Genomic DNA, 21,839 nt, shown 5'->3' on the forward strand with positions numbered 1-21,839 from the left:
GCCAGCAGTGAAGCTGCATTGGAACATTTTGGTGAACTAGTGTTAAAAAAAGATTGAGCTCTACAAGGGTCACCATCAATGAATATACAGTACTAGGGTTTGTTTGCTATTGAACTGGTTGCAACAAAGCAAAGCTAGGATCCCACGGTGAGCACCACTGGGAAATAAGTTAATTCTCCAGCTTACTTGTCATGAGAGGGTGGAAAAGCAGTAGTGGAGATGTACAGGTATCTTGTAATAACATGGAACTTTGTATAGTAGCCCCGTGGACTTCAATTTTGTCACTTTAATTAGGAAGAAGGGACAGAACCTGAATTACTTGGACCAGGCTCCCTTTCTGACCCATCTTCTGTTTTGCTTTTCTGAGGCTAAGATGCTTAAAATATCCACCGTCACTTTCTTTAGCAACTTTCCTATCTACTGCTAAGCCCTGATGCTGAGAATGTGCCAGGACTGATTTTTAGCTCAGCTTGATACCTGCTAGGAATGTTTACAGACGTGTTGTTATAGCATAGTTCAAAACAACAACATTTCCCATAGCCACACACAGACATAAGTCCAAAAATTTAGGCAGCTGGATCAGTCCACATCAACCAACGAGAGCTAGTATTTTGAAAAGCTGGTGGCTGATAGTTGCCCGTTCAAAACCAAACAACCCTGACATATTTTGCATTGAAACAGGGATAACTTGGAATAACATACTGTTCTTGGGTAAATCCCTTTCTCTCAGCCACTGTGAGGATTACAGCTAACCTCAGAGGGAACACGGAAGCCAGATGGAGGTGGCGGGTGTTGTCAGATAGTATCTGAAAGTCTTGGGATTTCAATCCTGTGAGCCCTGATTCTACCACAACTGCCTGGGGATTCAGCTGACTCGTTGTAAAAAAAAAAATCAGCTTATCATTAGCCACAGAAAGGCTGAGGGTTTTGAAAGACAGATTTAAAGCTTTAGTCTATGTAGGTAGAAATGATCTTAATTCCTCTTCTTTCCCCTAATGTCTTTTCCTTCCCCTCTTCCTCCCAGAACAGTTACCTTGGGCTCCTTTAGGTAGCAGTGCAGGGCTTGTGTCACGTCAGCAGCATGGACAGCGTTGTGGTATGGGTTTTGACTGTGGTAGTCCTCTTGCACCATAACTAGAAATAAAAGGGAGGAACATAATCTTAGCCTTTTGCCCAAATCACGATTATCCTTTGAACCGGTGGTTAAAATATGGTTGTCATTTTAGAAATGTCGGATTTATGTCTTAAATTCAACAGACGTAGATCTCTTTGAAAACATTTTAATGGCTTGGCATTCTCTAACAAGACCGTCCCTTGGTGGAAGGGAGGGAAGGAAGCCCACTCAAGAAAAGACGTCAGACCTTGAAGCACAGGAGGCCTGCTTTATAAATCACACTTTTACTGTTTTCAGTGAAAGCACCAATTCAGAGGAAAAATCAATAGTATTTGAGGATGGTGGAGGAGGAAACATCTTTGATGCAATAATTATTTAAGGTTGTTTTGCTCTATGACTGTCAGTAAGATGGTACCTGCTTTGAAGAAACAATGGGCAATTTCTTTGTTCCTACAGACTGCTTTTATTAATTGTAAATTAAAGTGTTCCTATCCATTTCAAAAAATGTATTTGCGGCCAAATTAGGTCTGAATTGAGTAAATGCAATTAACTTCCTCTTTTTTTCAGTGCATAAAATATCCATGGAAAAGTCTCATCAGCCTTTGGACAGTAGGAATGAGGGAGGAGTAAAGGCTTAAATCTTTCTCTCCTGCCACAGTCTCAACAAAAAAATGCAACTCCAGAGTTCTCACTGCATTGCCAAGAAAGTTTCTCTTGGTCTTACTGGCAACTAGGAGAGGCTATTTTTCACCACAGCAATGAAAGGGGAAAATCAAACTACAGTGGTGCCTCGCAAGACGAATGTGGGAGGAAAAACTCACAAGACGAATGGTTCTGGCGATGGGGTTGATGACTCGCAAGATGAATGTTCCTATGGCCATGCTTCGCAAGACGAATGTTTTCTGTTTTTTGTTCCTGTCTCATGTTTGCTGATTTTAAAATGTTTTTCTATGATGTTTAAAACGTTAAAGTTTTTTTGATTGAAATTTTTGAAATAATCTGCACAATATGTATGGCTTTAAAGAGCAATTAATAAACCCTTTGTAAACCAAATTTGACTTTGTTCTGACTTTTTTGGTCCATAGGAACACATTAATTAGACTTCAATGCATTCCTATGGGAAAACGCGTTTTGCAAGACAAATTTTTCACAAGATCACATTAACTGTGAACAAACAAAATTCGTCTTGTGAGGCACCACTGTATTCTCGCTTAACAAAGTTTTTGCTTAACGATTTTTTTAAAGAATTCTATGCATCATTTAACAATGTTTGCTATGGGCGATTTTTGCTTAGCAGTTTCGGGACCATGCTTTGCATAATGAATGCATTTTAGGTCCCCTGTTTCGCTTAACCATGTCCTTTTTTCAATTTTAAAAGTGTCTTATAATGTTCAAAAATGTTTTAAATGCTTGGAATTGTTAGTACACCTTCTAAAACGTGTGCAAACTTAATTTGGCTTTGATCTGACTTTTCGTTAATTTTTGCTGAATTTTCTCCCCATAGGAAAGCATTGAAACCAACTTTTGACAGCTGTCAAAAGTTGGGCTCAATGCATTTCAATGGGGGAGGAAAAATTCACAAAAAATTAACGAAAAGTCAGCAACTGTTTTAAATGATTGGATTCGTTAGAGCACCTTCTAGATCATGTGCAGACTTAGTTTGGCTTTGTTCTAAGTCTTCGTTAATTTTTTGTGAATTTTTTTCTCCCAATTTTTTTCTCCCAACTTTTGACAGTTCCATTGTTTCCTATGGGGGAGAAAGAAATTCACAATAAATTAACGAAGACTCAGAAATTGTTTTAAATGCTTGGATTCGTTAGAGCACCTTGCAAAACCTGTGCAAACTTAGTTTGTCTTCGTTCTGAGGCTTCGTTAATTTTCTGTGAATTTTTTTTCTCCCCCATAGGAAAGCATGGACCTGTCAAATTTTGACAGCTGTCAAAAGTTGGTGGGGGAAAAGAATTCAGCAAAAATTAACGAAAAGTCAGATCAAAGCCAAATTAAGTTTGCACCTGTTTTAGAAGGTGCACTAATGATTCCAAGCATTTAAAACAGTTTTGAATCTATATGACCAGAGCTTGGGATCCTGAGATGTACAGTCTTAAAAGGGGTAACCTTTCCAATCTCTGGCCACAGCAAGATGAGTTCTTTATACGAATAAGCCTGAAAATCAAGATTCCCAAATGCAAGAATGTTACTGAAGCAAATTCATCCCACAGGTTCTCGAACTACTTTTTTTAATCCCACCATTTAAAAACTATCATGGCTACTTGTATTTTCCAAATCTATAATAGCTGATCTTCACCTGGAAAGTTGGCAGAGAACTTTACAACTTTCTTGGCTCCCATTAATATTACAAGTGAGAATTCTACTGTTTTTCAGCTAAAATCTGATCATGACATGTAGTTTTTCCAGTTTCCAATTCTCTGACAAAATGTCACATTAACCATGCTCCTAGAAAGAATATAGGGTATAATCAGAATTTGTTGCCTTCAGGAAAGCATAAATGAGGTAATTCTGAAGATTCTATAACTCAAGATTAGGCATCCAGGTAACCTGGGGAAGGGACTTCTTTAAAATATAGAATAAAACCTCTCTTTACTATAATGCAAATTAAAGTCTTAACAGCATCCCCTAAAAGCATCCTTCTTTCCTAATAGAAAGAATACAGAAGAATAGTAATGGGTAAGAATTGTGCTCTATTCATTTTTTAGTAAGAGACCTCTCAGCTTCTGCAAAGGTCTTGAGATGGAGGGTGTGGGTAAAATGAGATTTTGGAGAAAAAAAAAAGAATATCAGAGAAAGTAAAACTGACAGATTCCTCCATCTAGGCAGAACACTCTTAAAATTCTGTGGAGCTAAATTACCTCTTTCTTCTCAGGCAGCTTCTTCCCATTCAATAACTGCATAGCAACAGATACAACATGGTCTTCTTCATGAGGAGAATGCCAGTTTCCATTGAATTTGGGCTAAGGCATATTGTCCCCCGGCTTATTTAACTTATATGCAGAATACATCATGTGGAAAGCTGGACTGGAGGAATCCCAAGCAGGAATTAAGATTGCCAGAAGACATATCAACAACCTCCAATATGCAGATGATACCACTCTGATGGCAGAAAGTGAGGAGGAATTAAAGAACCTTGAGGGTGAAAGAGGAGAGTGCAAAAAACAGTCTGAAACTCAACATCAAAAAAACTAAGATCATGGCCACTGGTCCCATCACCTCCTGGCAAATAGAAGGGGAAGATATGGAGGCAGGGACAGATTTTACTTTCTTGGGCTCCATGATCACTGCAGATGGAGACAGCAGCCACGAAATTAAAAGACACCTGCTTCTTGGGAGGAAAGTGATGACAAACCTTGACAGCATCTTAAAAAGCAGAGACATCACCTTGCCAACAAAAGTCCGAATAGTCAAAGCTATGGTTTTTCCTGTAGTGATGTATGGAAGTGTGAGTTGGACCATAAAGAAAGCTGACTGCAGAAGAATTGATGCCTTTGAATTGTGGTGCTGGAGGAGGCTCTTGAGAGTCCCCTGGACTGCAAGGAGAACAAACCTATCCATTCTAAAGGAAATCAACCCTGAGTGCTCACTGGAAGGACAGATCCTGAAGCTGAGGCTCCAGTACTTCGGCCATCTCATGAGAAGAGAAAACTCCTTGGAAAAGACCTTGATGTTAGGAAAGTGTGACGGCAAGAGGAGAAGGGGACGACAGAGGATGAGATGGTTGGACAGTGTCATCGAAGCAACCAAGATGAATTTGACACAACTCCAGGAGGCAGTGGAAGATAGGAGGGCCTGGCTTGCTCTGGTCCACGGGGCACGAAGAGTCGGACATGATTAAACGAACGAACGATATGGATTCTGCATACATGTAGCTGAGGAGGTGTGCTGTAGATATTAACTCTTGTAGATATTAATGTTTGTTTTCCTGACTAGAATAAAGCCTTTGAAAAAGTCCAATACACCACACTGATGGAGTTGTTGGTAAACATAGATCTTAATTCAAGTGGGAGTCATGCCTTGGAAAACTGTACTGGCAACAAAAACCAGCAGTGAATGCTAAAAATCTAGTGATAGAAGAAAAATACAAAGATGAATGTCACCACTGCTTTTCAATTTGTACTCTGAGGATATCTTTAGAAAAGCACTTTCTGATTCCAATGACATTGTCAATAGCATGGTTATCAACAATGTCTAATATGTAGATATTAGATGACAGTTTAGATGCTTTGCAATAATTATTGAATAAAGTCGATAAAGTAACTAATGAATATGGTATAAAATGAATGTTGAGAAAATCATGTTGACTGAAGTCAGTTAAAAACAGTCAGCTCAATAAATGAAATTAAATCTCAAAAATGGAAGTGTATAGTGAGTTGACAAATGTTGAAATGTAGTTGAATGAACAAGGGATGCCGTAGAAGTTACAATAGCAGCTACTTGCAGTAACTCCCTTAAGATGAAGAGTGTAACAGGCAACAACAAAAAAATCCTTAACATTGGCTTTAAAGATGCATTTAGTATGATGCTATATGTTCTTGGTTCCACTTTTGCGAAATCAGAGTTAGGGTAGCAACTTTTGTGCAACACCTCATTTAACAAGAAAGCAATTGGCAGACTACTCCACTAACCATATAAGAAATGTATAGCTGTAACAACGCAAACTTGATTTCTGTAATGTTCCTGCAGTTTTCTTTTGTTTCTACTTGTATCTATTTTTCTGTAGTCTTTTTTTTTTTGGCTGATCTATGGTCATCACAATAAATTATCTCATGTGATTTGGTTCTGCTGTGTGGCATGAAATACGACATAGAATCCAGGACTTCAGCACAGGAACCACAGAAACTGAAATGATAAAGCCGAAATGATAAAGCTCAAGAACCTTGAGGCTGGTTTGGATACAGTACAATGTCCCTGTTTAAAGCTGATGCATCCAAGGTCAGAATAGCCACGAGTATATCTAACCACCAAGGAGGAGGAGATTGGGGAGAATTTTGTTTGCTTGCTTGCTTTTTACATAAAGTTATCAAAGTTGCAAATTTCTTCATGTATCTGCCAGGGGTAATGAAGGTTTTTAAAGAAATCAGATGAGGGAGAAACAGATGCTTCTTACTACAGAGCTGAACGGCCTTAGATCCCAGACTATGTGCCTGTGTGCCAGGCTGAAACCCTCATTCAGGTTTTTCAGTAGCCTTTGTTTTCTGTCTGTTCCAATCCTCAGTGCTTTTGATCAGTTCTTTTATGTTGTTTTTGGGTCTAGGTACAGGATTAAATGGTCACACCTCAGCCTGCTATCTGTTTTACGTAGATTCATTCTCTACAACGGTTTGCACATCTTCCAAGTGCCAAGAGGCCCATTTATGGGGCCTGATTTGTCTATTTGAGTATGATCAGATACTGCAAAAGTAAACAGATGTTAACTAGAAAGAGAGACTTTAATGGCTCCAATGTAAACCTAGATTTCTTAAGTCATTACCAAATGTTATACTTCTCCTGTTATCTACTGCCACTGTTATTTTCTTTACAAATACCAAACCCATCTCTCATCACAAGACTCAATGGTAGAAGCTGTCAATATTCGCTGCATTGTGATTCCTCTGCCATCTCCTTTCACCTTTATATTTAATATACTATTTCCCCTCCCTCTTGAGCTTTAAGTGAATCCCCCATCTTCAAACCACCCCCACGCCCCTCCTCTTCTTTTCTTTCTCCTCCCCCATCTTTGCTCAGGCCTAGTGTCTGTTTTCTGTCTCTTGAGGAATTTTTACAACAGAGTCCTAAAACAACATAAGCAACATAAATTACTGAATATAGATGTAACATACATCCAAGAGTCAATGAATATTTATTGTTGTTGTTGTTGTTGTTGTTGTTGTTGTTGTTGTTGTTGTTGTTGTTGTTGTTGTTGTTGTTGTTGTTGTTGTTGTTGTTGTTGTTGTTGTTGATGAAAAGATGGTTAAAAGGATGGTAAAGGGAGGCTGATATCTCAAAAACGTAATGCTCAGGGAAAGCCTGGCAGAAGAGCCAAGTCTTCAGTGCTCGTTTGAACCCATCTAGCGAGGGTGCTAGGCCAATCTCCATGGGCAGATTGTTCCACAGGTAGGGGGCGACCACTGAGAAGGCCTGGTTTCTTGTTCTTTCCCTCTGAGCCTCCTTTGTGGTCAAGGCCCTCAACCATCCTGTCTGTGAAGAACAGGTATCACGGACAGATCTGGCTGTGAGCAGGCGTTCTGATACGTACCAAGGTCCTAAACCGTTTTGGGCTTTAAATGTTACCAGTATCATCATAACCTTGAAGCTGATGCAGAAATGAACCGGTAGCCAATGAAGGGCGGCCAGAATGGGGGAGATGTGCTGGAGTTTCTAAACCCCAGTTATTAATCTGGCCACCAAATTCTCAAGGGTGTCCCCATGTAGAGAGCACTGCAGTAGTCTATTCTTGAGATTACGAGTGCATGAATCAGCGTCGTGAGCGCCCCCACGTCTAGATACAAATGCAGCTAAGCAATCCTCTGAAGATGGAAATGGGCTGCCTGGACCACAGATGCCACCTGGGTTTCCATGGTGAGATCCGAGTCCAGGCAGATGCCCAAGCTACAAATCAGTATGAAACTGATATTTCATTCAACATTTCATTCTGTTCCCATATATCTGACGAAGTGGATGTGTTTACAAAAGCTCCCATTAAAATTTGATAGTTTTTAAGGTGCCACATGTTTGTTTGTTTGTTTTGCTTGTTTGTTTGGATTTTGCCTGATTTAATCAGAGTGATTTCACTTTAAAGCAACCCTTCTGTCTGCAAGCAATCACTCCAGCCAAGCCCCAAAACATAGTAGCCCTACAGCTGGACCAAAAGTGTCCAGGTTGAACATGGACCAGGGTCAAACACATTGTCCTACATGTCATGTGATTGCTGGGAAACAGATTACACCAGACCACTCCACAAGCAGTCCTGATAGAGGTCTGTTTCCCCATGTGATGGTACACTTGGTTTTGTTAAAACATTTGTATCACACAAAAGCACCACTTAGAGCAGCTTGAAATATTTAAAGTTAAGCATTTCTAGATAAGAATAATACAAAACAACCAACCCAGGACAAAGGGTAAACATAGAAACGCTGGTCAAAACTACATTGTGTTTTGTTTTGTTCTATTCTGTTATATTATTGCTGAATAGTGCAGTTGACATACATCTGGTTGGTGAATTGTTACAAGTGAAGAAAACAGTATAGGTATCTGCTCTTGTGGGCTGAGTTATGTGCATAACAGTGAATGCCTACACTAGTTTTTTTTTAATCTTGCACCAATTTCTCAACAAAATTTGTGCTCACCGTGTTAATGCCGGTTGGCATAAATAATAGGACTTAGGCCATTGTTTGCCATCTGCAACAAAATCCTAGTAGAATAAAAGCTACTTTTAGCAATTGGCTCAAAATTGGCAGGAGCAACCAAAAAATTCCTCCTGGGTATAACATCCCCAAATCTGGGTGTGGCTACTGAGGAAGCCTTCTTTTCATCCCATTCAAATGCAATTCTAATCTTAGACTGGACACAGAGAAGGTTCTCACCACCCAGGCAGCTGGCTCAAGGTTGACTCAGCCTTCTATCCTTCTGAGGTTGGTAAAATGAGTACCCACATCGCTGGGGGGGGGGCAATGTGTAGCCTGCAAAATTAACTTTTAAACCGCCCAGAGAGTGCTTGAAGCACTATGGGGCGGTATGTAAGCAGCACGCTTTACTTTGCTTTTGCTTTGAATTTTAGGATGTGAGCATTATGATATATAGAAGGAGGGATTGCCTAAGCCATGAATCAGGCATCTTTCCTCCTACAGAAATTCTGGATTGCATCCCACTATGCCTTACCATTGGCCAAGCTGGTGAGTCTTACAGGAGTTGAAACCCCCAGTAAAAAAATGGTTCCCCCATGCTTGTTAGATTTTGGGGCATAAATGCTTTAGAGCTTTAAGGATAACCTTCATCAAGAGCAGTAGAGAAGAAAGCACTTACCTAAGAACCTGTGTAATGTAACCATGTCTAACTGAAAATGGTGGATAAGCCCATGGACATTGAAGAGATGGCACAGCAAGGTGACTAGGCTATTCCCTGAAAGAAGAGGAAGAACTGTGTTAAATTTGACAGAACATCTAGGACTTTCTTCCCACTAGGTATCCTGATACTGTACTTTAATTAGCAGTGTTGTTGCAGTCCTGTCACTCCTTCTCCGGTTAGGTCTGCTTCAGAGTTACTTTGCAAAATTCATGCCTTGAACTGTATAGATGATCTCACTAAAACCAGAGCCCTGGAACAAGATGACTAGGAAAGGCCCCCATAAACCTGGAAACCTGCTGTTGGTTTACTAAAAACATTAAAAACAGAGCCTAGAATAACTCTTTAGGCAAACAACAGTAAATGGCAACTGCCTGCAATGGTAATGTTTCTAAAAGCATCACTATGGGGATGGAAGCGTTACCACTTGTGGAACCATTACGATTTCTGGAACTGTTTTCTTGCCAAAAGAATTTTGTTAGACTGTTTTTAAAAATGAGCCATAGGATAGAAAGGTTCATTAGCTTGATGGAACATCACATGACTTGGATGAATGAGATCCCAAGTTTCTTCAGGATAAACACAATGTGGCTGGAGAAAACCGTTATCTGAGATGCTGGTGAATTACTGCTAGCAGTAATGTACTAGACTCTTTCTCCCTCTTGCTTTCTCAGACACCTGTCTTCCAAAAATTCCCCTTCCTGATTCATAAGTTGGGCTTATAAAAGCTTCCAGACACTAATGAAGGCCTTTCAAAAGCCGCCTAGAGTGGTCGAAATGACTAGATAGGTGGGGTATAAATACAATAAATAAATAAAAAAAGAAATAATTGAGGCAGGGGAGAAACAATCTGTAGTCATAAGCTAAAAGCATGGGAATGTTGCAGTGCTTTCCTCTGTTTAGAAGCATCCCTCCAAAAGCCTTAATTTTGAGACTAATACCTGTATTTTAAAAAAATCATCCATTGATTCTAATTTTTAAAGTCTCAATGCAAAATTGGGCGTGGGGGTAGGTGGGAAAGCAGCAGCAATTTCTCTCCAGTCATAATATCTCAAGCTATCTCAGGATGGCTGAGGACTAGATCTTGTGGTTGGTGGTAGGGTTGTGGCCCTGGGAGACAAACGCCTGGGCCTGATGGGGCCTGGTGGGCCAGAGATTCCCTATCACTGGCCTAGACAGGCCAAGGTTCTGAAAAAGTATAAGGCCGCTTCCTACGGCTGCCACATAGACAAGTGAATGTCTCCTTGAAACATGGAATGGAATGTGGTCCTGTGGGGGAAAAAAAACATGCAAGCCATTGTACTCTTCAGGCTCCCTGCTGTTTCCTCCAGGCTAGATTCTTTGCTGAAGAGTAGCAGTATTTCAGCCACAGGGACATATTACAGTACACTGTCATTTCTCAGTGACTGATAACAGTAAATAAAAATACTACTCTACCCACACTACAGGGCTTAAGTAGATAACAGCGAAAAGACTGGCCTTTTTGTTTTGTTTTTGTTTTGTCTGATTTATTTGTTCTTTTGAATCCTCTTGTTAAAGAGAACTTCACTAAGCTTTGAAAAAATAATCTGAATTCCTAAGCCTCAACAGAAATTTCCATCCCATTTTCCCAAGTGAAAAAAAATAGTGTTTATTTTCTATTGATTTCTAGGGAGGGGTTGTCACTGAAGTGGGAGAGATGCCATTTGCCTTAATTAGGATTAGGAGATAGCGAGGGTTTTTTCATCCCATTCTATATATGCTACTCAAAGCCTAAACCTCTCCCCCCCCCCCAACAAAAGGAAAGAACAATCTAGGAAAAAAGTTTAGTTATCCTCTAATTTCAGATATCTTAACCTTTCTCAGTGAGAGGGTCAGGATTCATTTCGTTCTCCACCCAATGACCGGTTGAAAAAGAAAATTTTGGTGAGTCCTTATTCCTAACATAATTGGAAGCCTAGGGCAATCAGCTGACTATAACTATACCCAGTGTCAGACAAATTACTGGAAAATCAGCAGGGAAATTAGTCTTGTTTTTCTTTAAAATTAAGAAACAAGCATATGAATAATGTATGCATGATCAAGCACATGAACTATTTTTTATGGTTTTTCAAAAATACTCCAGTTGGGGGGAAAGGATACCTACATATTTTACCCTGTGCAGTAAATAGCAATATCGTGTAAACAGCGTGATTTGCCTTCTTTGAGTTTTTATTCTTTTTAAGGGAGGAATCCTGTCTACAAGTTTGCCACACCACGTCTCGTTTGGCCCTCGGTCTATCCTTCTGCTCATGTCCTCAAAAGACACCAATGCTTCAAAGGTTCTGACCACTGTCTTATAAATCCAGAGTTCCTCATATGTTCCTGAAAGAAAGTTCTCTGTTTAAATAGCTCAGTGTTGATTCAGAACAGGTTTCTTTCAAACCAAAGTTCTTCTCTTTTTAATCCCAAGGAAATAGTATAATTTAGTCTCCTTAATTTATAACAAGGGGAGAAATCTCGGTTTTACCCAGAAAAGAGGTAGGATAAGATAAATACATAATTTTAACAGCATCTAAACATAAGAGACTTTTTTTTTTATCAGAATCAAGGCGACTCTTTAGTCCAGAATTCTGCTCTCACTGTGCCTATGGGAGAAGCTTGTGGAAAAACCACAAGCAGGAGGCACGGAAACCACAGATTCTATGGCATAAATCTCTGCTATTTCAGCAATGCATGTTTTTAAACTTCTCTATTCATTTAGATACATTGATATGTTGGAAAGAAAAGCTAATGTAATAGAAGATCTAAGGTTCACAGATGAACCTCAAGGCAATTAGGAAGAAGCAATAGTATCACTTTGAGAAAGAGATTTTATGAAACAGATTTTTTAAACTTACCATTTGTCAAGCGGTCAAACAGGAAAATGTCAAAATCCCACATTCCCACTTTGGATAGCATGTGCTGGAAATATAAATAGGCAATGCAGGATAAACATGGGTGCAAACAAAACCTCTAACAAGTTTCCTTGGATTACATTTTATCTGCTTGCTTGCATATATACTGACATGTGTCTGTGTGTGTGTGTGTGTGTGTGTGTGTGTATTTTGTACTCATGGTTAGCCAGAAAACCACACCCTCTTATTTAAAAACTTTGCCTCCTGATCACAAATATGCAGATGAACTATATTCAGAGGAAAATGTACTTTGCACATGTGCCTTGATTAATACTACCAATCCCAATAAACCACCCTCCTTCATGACAATGCATGTGTAGCGCTCCAGATGCTCCTTTCCAGATGCTGTTTGACTTCAGCTCCCATTGGCCCTAGCTACTACAGAGAAATCCCACAATCTGAAGAGCTGCCATTTTCAAACAGTCCAAACAAGGTCATACGGTTATAGCAGATATAAAAATATCTACGTACAGGTGATGAGTTGACTCTCCAGGGTAAGAGCACAACTGGGGTTACAACTGGGGAGCAACATTGTCTGGACTGCCCAGTAAATTCTGTGAATGTGGCAAGGCAATTGCTCAACAAAAGCCTCATCTGGAATGTCCCTGATATTTAGGTAGAGTTTTACAACTGGAATATATGTAGGAATATTCTCCAAGGGAACCGTCTTTTCTGTTATGTACAGAAATTGTTGCCATTGACTAATTTTTTTTACAAATAATAATAATAAAATTGGAAATAAAAACAAAGTCCAGTAGCCATCCATATATCTTGCCACATGATGGATTTTCTCAATAGAAATTAAGAGCATGGCATCTACTTGGGATATGTTGAGTACAGTTGAAGGAGGATCTATTTAACCAATGGAGGGTGCGCATGAGGAATTCTGAATAAATGTAAATAGACTCCATGTGCAGTCCTTCACTACTTCTGCATTTTAAGAGCAAATAATGTCAATGATCTAGCTTGGAGGAAAACAAATTGGAAACATAGATCTTAGCTTATAAACATGTATGTATCCCAGGACTGTTATTCCTTATAGTGCAACAGGACGTCTCGAAAAATCAACCTCTTTTTTTTTGTCTTTGTAATAACATTTGTTGGACAGAAAACTGAACTCAGCATCTTCCTGGAAAAATTTCATCCTCTTACCCACATATGTTGTGGTTGTCCAAGAAAAAAAATGCAAACCCTGTTTGATATTTGAACTTCTAGAAAACAGCTATATTTGTGTCATGAAAAACCAACAACTTCGAAAGTTTACAAAGTTGGCGAGCAGGGGGGGCTGTCAAAAACTGTGGGATGAAATGGAGTTTAAGAGAAAAGAAAGCAAACACGAAGTCTGAATTACACAACGTTGTCAAATAATATCTGGTCTCATAGATGACTTGAGTCCAGACTCTTTAAAGAACTGTTTCTCTCCTTATGAATCTCCATGGGTTTTAAGATCTTAGGGGTAGGTCTTAGGTCTTTTTTTTAACCTCTACCATCACAGGCATGCCTGATGACGACACAAGAGAAGGCCTTCTTGGTGACTACTGTCAGGCTGTGGAACTCTCTTCCGCAGGAGGTCAATTTTGCACGCAGGCACTCTTTCTACTATCAGATGAAGGCCCTTCTTTTCCTGGACACGTTTAATAGGAAGGATATATGCAAGTTTAGTGTACCTCCATATCTCCTTTCTGACATTGTTTTGGTGCTCCTTTCACACACGCAATGGATCAAATCTAGAAATTTCACTTAGCCATAGGTTTCTGTCACATTCAAAGGAAAGTTCAGGCACAGCCAATGTAGGGATTTGATGATCTGAAGTACACCTGTCTCTAAAAACTGTGTTTGTTAGAGATGCTTCTTACCCTTGCTTGACCAAGGTAGTCTTCATCCAGTAAGTACAATGATGTTTGTGGTACGATTCCACGCAATAGCCTGGATGCATGGAAATACCTCTGGAAGCTTAAGAGTCTTTTCACCTTTTTCTTTGTTCCAATTTCCCCTGAGTAAATAGTATCTGTAGAAAAACAAGAGATACAAAGTTCTTCACTACATGAACATGCTAGAATTCAAGTAAGGCCAAATCTTGGTTGCCTGCTTTAAAATGCATAATTGTGGCTCCCCTTACAGCCCAGAACAAACGTCTTTGTTCCACCACATCTTCCTCTCCCAAGAGCAACAACAAAGCGGGAGTTGTGCTCACAAAGATATTGAGCATCAAAGTGTGGTTGGTTGAAAATTTTCTGCTGGCAAAACAAATCCGAGCCTCAACAGAATTATTTAAGTTTATTCTCATGGTATTTCAGTGAAGAATAAAATGCAGAAGAGACGGGGAACTTCATTTTGATCCACATCACTCTAGGTCTGCAAGCAGCATCAATATTTTAAAGAATAATATACCGGGGAATGTTAGAGAACAAGTAAACTTCCACATACACACCATAAGCCATATTGACAAAAAAAGTCGTGTTCTTCCATTGTGGAAGCAAGAAGAGAGACACTAGACCAAGTTTCAGACACAATGAAACTTTGGCTGTTGCCATGATTATGTAAATAACACAACCTTGTACAATACCCATGTTGCAACAACAGAACTCATTGGTTTTCTTGGCTTGCATTTTTAATTTGAATACCTAGTTTACTTGTATAGAACCCATATAGAAATGTACAGTATCATTTTCCTTCATCTCCTGCTCTCCTTGTTAATAGTGATTTAATTTGTATACAAATTATCTAAATAGAAGAAGGTTCTCCTTTTATTTTTCTCTGCTATTTGCCTTGCAATCAGCATAATCATCTTTTAACCCATTAATTCCTTTCCTTCTCCTCACTTTTAGGCCTCCAGGATTTCATGAGGTGAGGTCAGAATGCCTCTCAGATCATTCCACAATGGAATCAATTGCTCCTGAGAGACTTAAACCATGGCCAGGTTCACCTGGATCAGTGTATGCCTTTGCTCATGAGCAGCCTTTCTACAAGTATTATTTCCCCAGTTCCAATCTAGTTCAGAAATCCTGCTGAACATTTGAAAAATCAACTAACCAGCCACTGGCAACTATTAGAATAGCCACTGTGTTCATATTTAACCACCAGCCAAGGATTTAGCCCACTGCATGCACTAGAAACCCATATAATTCAGTGGGCAAACCTCCAACACTAGGATCTTTATACAGGCGAAATTCATGTTCAGCATCAGTTTGGGGTACCTGATCAAACTTTGGAAAAAATGATTTTTGAATGGCAGCTCCTAGAATATCCTAGCTAGCATGATGACCCCCCCCCCTTCCCTGCCTGGAGATTCTGGAACTGAACTTAAAAATAAACAAACTAACGAAACACTTTCCCATGTTTTATGTTTGATGACATATTAATAGTTAAATCTGCAAGGTAAGTACCAGAAATAGAATGTGCTTTCTGACAAAGCTTTTATTGTACAATTGCTCTCCCCCTCATTCACAGAATTTTTGGGGCATTCAGATAATTCTGTCTTTCATTTTCTTTCCCTGTTTCCTATGTGTCAACTTTCCTTTTTCTTTCTGTCTTTGTTTCTTCCATAGGAAATGTATTCATTAGGGAAATATGGGATGGCTTCACAACATGTTGTGTCATTAATGCAAGGAGCAATCTGACTGGTTGATTTCCACTGAATTCAGACAGCCTGTGAATTGTCCTGGAAATGTAATTAGAACATAGCACTACTTTGTGCTGCACCAGTTATACGTAAATGCAACCATTAACTATGCAATATATTGCAGGATTGAGTATCTGCACCTAAAAAGTTAATTCTTATGTGAAGAAGTACTTTAGGCTATGTTTTAAAGAATAGAAATAAGGCTAATTGCAAAGTAAATGAAAGGAAATGGCCCTTCTTCCCCTGTTCTTTTTTCCATTTAAGGAAAATGACCATAACCTGCAATAACAGAGAACCCTACTTTTCATTTATCATCTTAATGGCCCTCTCATTTTGTTCTTTCTCTTCCTTGTGTCATTTGAACAATCTAAATGTTATCATGAGAACACTCTTTTCCTTGGAACAGAAGGTCAGGTAACAAACTGAACATCTCATAACTTGCTTTAAAGAATGTGTGTGTGTGTGTGTGTGTGTGTGTGTGCGCGCGCGCACGTGCGTGTGTGTGTGTATGTGTGTGTGTGTGTGTGTGTGTGTAATACATGAACAAATAATTGTTCAGATGCTTGCAGAAGTAATGCCCAAATAATACAAAATATTTTAATGGTATGAAAAAAGAATATTTTACTGTGCTTTCAAAGCTAATACTGGAATATTATTTCAGCAAATCCAAATGTCTCAGCAAATTGTTTTGGTTTTTCCAAACAAAATGAACCAAAGGCTTGCATTCATCTTCAGTAATAGCTTCAACTTTTGAAAACACTGTTGAGAATCTGAAAAATGAAGGCATGCTCATCTTAGCAGTATCCCTTTACAGATGCACAAGAATGGCACAACGAAGTCCTGCTGCATGGTACAGTGGGGTCTTGACTTGAGAACTTAATCCGTATTGGAAGGCGGTTCTCAAGTCAAAAAGTCTGTAAGTCAAGTCTCCATTGACCTACAGTGCATTGAAAACCGATTAATCCCGTAACAGGCCGTTTTTGTTCCATTTTGGTTTTTTTCTGGTCTGTAAGTCAAATCTCAGTCTGCAAGTCAAACCTAAATTTTGCGGCCAGAGAAGTTTGTAACTCAAAAAGTCTGTAAGTCAAGCCATCTGTAAGTCAAGGGTCCACTGTATGTCAACTTTCCTTGTATATCCTCCTTGCCAAGAACTTCAACAAAAGCAGCCACTTCAGTAAGGCAAGATTTAGCTTATTAGTATGTATGAACTAGTATTCTATCTAATTACTGGAAGAAACCAATGTGCTTAGAAGCTAGAAGCTGAAATCTAAATGATATGCTGGACTATAAATGTTGTTTGTGTAAACAAAATTGGGAGTTGGTGAGTCCTCCAACACTGGAGGCATTCAAGAAAAACTTGGATAATCACCGGGCAGATATGCTTTGATTGTAATCCTGCGTTGAGCAGGGGGTTGGACATGACCTTGTAGCCCCCTTCCAACTTCACTTTCTATGATTTTAAATACTCCTTTCATAGAGATCAGTTACTGACCTGCAAAATCTGAAGGTGCATCTAGATCAGTCTTACATCGGCCAGTCCCTGTAGCTCAAATCTGTAGTGTCCTTCAGTCTTTACTAAGTCTGCGTTATTAGGTATTATCATGGCACAGGCAGCACTTTAAATGGAAAGCATACAAGTGTTCCAGGTAAACCATGTGTGCCTTTTCCTGGGGGATATTCCCCATTCTGGTCATATGTTTCGTCTGTGTGTTGTGTGTGTGTATGACCCAAGGTGGCCCACAACAATTAAAACTAGATAATACACCAAAATAACAATTGAAAACAATTTTAAAAACATTAAAAATATCTAAATTCAGTAAATAGAACATTCCTGAGACCCACGTTCATTCGTTTAGTCGTTTAGTTGTGTCCGACTCTTCGTGACCCCATGGACCAGAGCACGCCAGGCCCTCCTGTATTCCACTGCCTCCCGGAGTTGGGTCAGATTCATGTTGGTTGCTTCGGTGACACTGTACAACCATCTCATCCTCTGTCGTCCCCTTCTCCTCTTGCCTTCACACTTTCCCAACATTAAGGTCTTTTCCAGGGAGTCCTCTCTTCTCATGAGATGGCCAAAGTATTGGAGCCTCAGCTTCAGGATCTGTCCTTCCAGTGAGCACTCAGGGTTGATTTCCTTTAGAATTGATAGGTTTGTTCTCCTTGCAGTCCAGGGGACTCTCAAGAGCCTCCTCCAGCACCACAATTCAAAGGCATCAATTCTTTGGCAGTCTGCTTTCTTTATGGTCCAGCTCTCACTTCCATACGTCACGACAGGAAAAACCATAGCTTTGACCCACACCTATTGGCAAAAAGCCTGTCTGAAAGTGACGATCTTTAAGGTGCTATCACTAAACGCCAATTTGGTGAAAGGTAGGGTGGTGAATATGTAGGATTTAATGTCGGATGAACAAGCTGACCTGGCTTACATGGCAGAGACTTGGGTTGTATTCAGCTGGGGATTGGAGGAGCATTATTTAGCAGCCCACCAGACAATGCATTGTTGAGCTCCATGACCTTGGCTTAGACTAGCCGATCCAGTTCAACTTGGCTGAATCTGGCACATCACTTGGGAGATTTACTTTTGTGGGATTGTAGCTCTAAAATTTTACCGCCAGGATGACAACTGAACATGCTTTTCAGGGGGCTCTGGAAAGCTGTAGTCCAAAACCATAATTTTCGGAAGCTTTGCATAGGTAAATAAGTCACAGATCTCCCAGAAAGCCCTAACTCGGAAAATGCAGCACAAGAATTCCTGTTGGGCTTGCCTAGTTGCTAGAGAGGTGAAATCAACATCCCAATTTTACATTTTTAGATTCAGAAGTGAGTGAAGGGAAGCCTTGTGTAAATCGTTTAAATAAATAACTGGGATGAGCGCTACATTATTCACTGCTTATGTGTACTGTTGGTAGAATATATTGACATTTCCTTATGTCTAAGTCTTTTGTTGAGCTTCAGCTATTAATATTGAATGACCAGTTTTCTATTCGGAAAATATATGAAAAAAGAACACCCAGCTCTGTGCAAATTCTGCTGTGATTCACCAATCCCACTGCAACTACACCACATGGAATCCCCTCTTGCTTTTAATTAAGGCAATCAAGACATGTGTTGCCTCAGTTACTGACAGACTTCATCATATGATAATGAAAGCTAATTTTAATCACCACACATGAGTCACCGAAAGGATCTGTTTCAGTGACTCACTGAGCAACTTAGTCAATCAGAGAAATAAATTATTACCACCTTACCAGGAAAATCCTACTCAAAAGCCAAAGTAGGCTAGATTCCAATAAAAGAAAAAGTGAACGATGTGTGAATGTCTGCTGCCTAAATACTTTAAGACTAAAATCCACACATCATGGTGCATAGATGGTGTGTTCATTTGCAGGTGGATGTTACTAGATTTAATCCCATTAATCACAGAAGACCCACTGAAATAATCTGGATGTAGGCTACTTGTACTAAGAGGTCTCACTGATTTCAATAAGTCTCCTTTACAAGACAGTAACATTAGATCTAACCCCTTACATTCAATTTATACACATATTATACCTCTTACACCAAGAACTGAGTGTGCTTTAAAAATTATTTATTGTATTTGCCCAATGCTTGATTTAATAAAACCTCTAAGTGATTTACATTTAAATACAGGATTCATTTATATTAAAATGCTGACAACAAGAAATTTTAAAGTATGATACAGGTATTGATATATGTATGCTTGTTCTTTCATGTCAAGTTGGAACCAATTTATAGCTGCTCTAATAGGGCTTTCAAGGTGAGATATTTAAGGAGTGGTTTTACCAGTTTCACTCCCCACTCCAAGAAGTTTCCATGGCCAAGTGGGGATTCAGATCCTGTTCTCCAGAGTCCTAGTCCATCACTCCATTGCCCCACACTGGGAAATATGTAGTGATATAATGATATAATGATACAGTTCTACAGTGAAATCAATACAGTATATAGATGTAGCTATGCTATAATGATTAATATAGACATATAGATATATAAGTCAGTACTCTGTTCAATATGTGCATACACATGGAGCTATAATTGCAGAAGCTGCTGCAGTGTTCTAATAAGAAGGCATCAACAACCTGTGAGCAGGCATTATGTCCTGTTTTCAAAGCCACATGTGCCTACAAATGAGAAGCAAGTTCCTGTAAATGGGACATCTCTGTCATGGAGCAAGGGGACATCCTAAGCCAAGCCATGTTGAGGCACTAAGAAGAGAATAACTGGAATCCAGGAACAAGCCAAAGCATTGGCAGGGTGCCTGTCAGGGTCAATGTGTAAATCAAGGCCATACTAGGTTCAAAAAATACTGTAAAGGAGTAAGCAGAGACACAGTCAGGAAGCAGTCCAAACTGGGGCCATGGGAGATCTATCTGTCAAGGGAACAATGAACTCTGAATGCTGAAGGTAAGGATCAAGGCAGGAGAGGAATAGTCATCATTCTCAACATTGTGATGCTGTTTGAGAGCTCTTCCTATCTGACTGCAGTGGCCTACTTAAGACATGGCTATTTAGGCAGGTTTTCCTTCCTGCTGTATTTTAATATTAACATTTTTACACTTTACATTTTTAATATTTGGATGTCTCCATTTTATTGGTTCTATTGTTTTTAAATTTTGTAATGCCGCCCAGAGTAGACTATATGTCTAGATGGGCAGGGTATAAATCTAATAAAATAAACAAATAAATAGTATTAGCTGGAATGTCCCTCAAGAGAATGACTCCATTTAAATCCTACTTTGTACCTCTGGCATTCACTGGGATGGACTTCTTCTGTACCAAGAGAGTTTAGCCCTCTCTGGATGGTCCAGGCTGAACCTCGTGCCCCTAAACTGGGACTGCCAGCTGGGACCTCAAGCTCATCCCCTAGGCCCTTCAGCTGATGTGTGACCTCTTTTAAACAAAACTCAGCAAGATAGGACATGACACACGGAAGCTCAAGAAATTACCATAGAACCTTCCACAGTTCAAGGTCAGTACATATACATAAACAACAAACAGGATACCAGCCACAGAGCTATATCAACTGGTACCTATCTGTACTGTCCATCCATTGCACTGTTGCTTTCAGTAGGATTTTAATGTGACAAATAGGGCTTTAATACAACAAAACAAGACAAATTATATTAAATGCATATAATGAAAGCTTGTACTGAGCTTGTAGTACTACCTAATGAGGAAGTCAGGTCATAAATCATTGTGCTATCACCACTTATCGTTTCCATAGTTCCGCAGTGTGTAACTTGTTAAAATACAATGGCCAAAATCCTGCTGGTGAATTATGTATACATAAATTAGACTGTTGTGAGACCCAGCTGCATTACTAGGCCATGTATCTTGTAACACAGCCAGCGCCTCATGAGTGGCAGTTTGGTGTGGGGAGTTACATAACTTTAATTATGCATGCATGTGTCACCAACAGGATTCTGGCCTTCTCTCTCTCTCTCTCTCTCTCTCTCTCTCTCTCTCTCTGTGTGTATGTGTGTGTGTGTGTGTGTGTGTGTGTGTGTGTGTGTGTGTGTGTGCGTGCGTGAGAGAGAGAGAGAGAGAGAGATGAAATATATATTAAAAATCAGAAATGCTTCTGAGTTACAAAGTTCTGAACCAAATATTTTAACATGTTCTACATTTCTGAATCAAAATAAAGAAAGAAACAAATATCAAAATGCCTCTTGTTGCCACCTATGCAGGTGTTTAGGAACCCCAGGGCCAGAATGCTATTGGTGTTTGCATAAGATTCATTTAACATGCCCTGACTAATTGCAGATAATTGACAAGGTATTGGGGTGCATCTTGGTTGTACAATTAGATGCATGAACAGGCACACAAGCAAGACATGTCCCACCACCATGTCAATTAGCTGCAATTAGCTGCTTAATTATTATGATAACTGTAAAGGAACACCAATAGGATTGTGGGCTGAATGCAGTAAAAATTCTTACACTTTTTCTGTATATTTCAATTTGAATAACTTATGTTTTTAAAAAATCCCCCCTAGCAATTTCCCAATAGACACTCTACTTACTGTTCAGAAGACGGAAGTCTATAAATGGATAGGAACCACGTCGCTCAGAGATAACTCCTGTCTGACCTCTCAGTCGTGCATCTCCTGAAAAACATG

At 39.5% G+C, this 21,839-nt stretch overlaps 1 protein-coding gene across 12 annotated transcripts in view; it reads right to left on the minus strand.

Moving 5' to 3' along the window:
- The window catches only part of PDE7B (phosphodiesterase 7B), a 257,704-nt gene that overhangs the window by 29,835 nt on the left and 206,030 nt on the right, over positions 1-21,839 (minus strand). For all 12 annotated transcript variants that reach the window (XM_072996444.2, XM_072996447.2, XM_020779568.3 and 9 more), the window contains 5 exons: positions 21,744-21,827; positions 13,938-14,089; positions 12,025-12,088; positions 9,128-9,223; positions 1,034-1,134 (listed from right to left, as the gene is read on the minus strand). In XM_072996444.2, the coding sequence (XP_072852545.1) occupies positions 1,034-1,134; positions 9,128-9,223; positions 12,025-12,088; positions 13,938-14,089; positions 21,744-21,827 (497 nt within the window). The remainder of the gene's footprint in view (positions 1-1,033; positions 1,135-9,127; positions 9,224-12,024; positions 12,089-13,937; positions 14,090-21,743; positions 21,828-21,839) is intronic.

Source organism: Pogona vitticeps, chromosome 1, assembly GCF_051106095.1.
Source record: "Pogona vitticeps strain Pit_001003342236 chromosome 1, PviZW2.1, whole genome shotgun sequence".
NCBI classification, from domain to species: domain Eukaryota; kingdom Metazoa; phylum Chordata; class Lepidosauria; order Squamata; family Agamidae; genus Pogona; species Pogona vitticeps.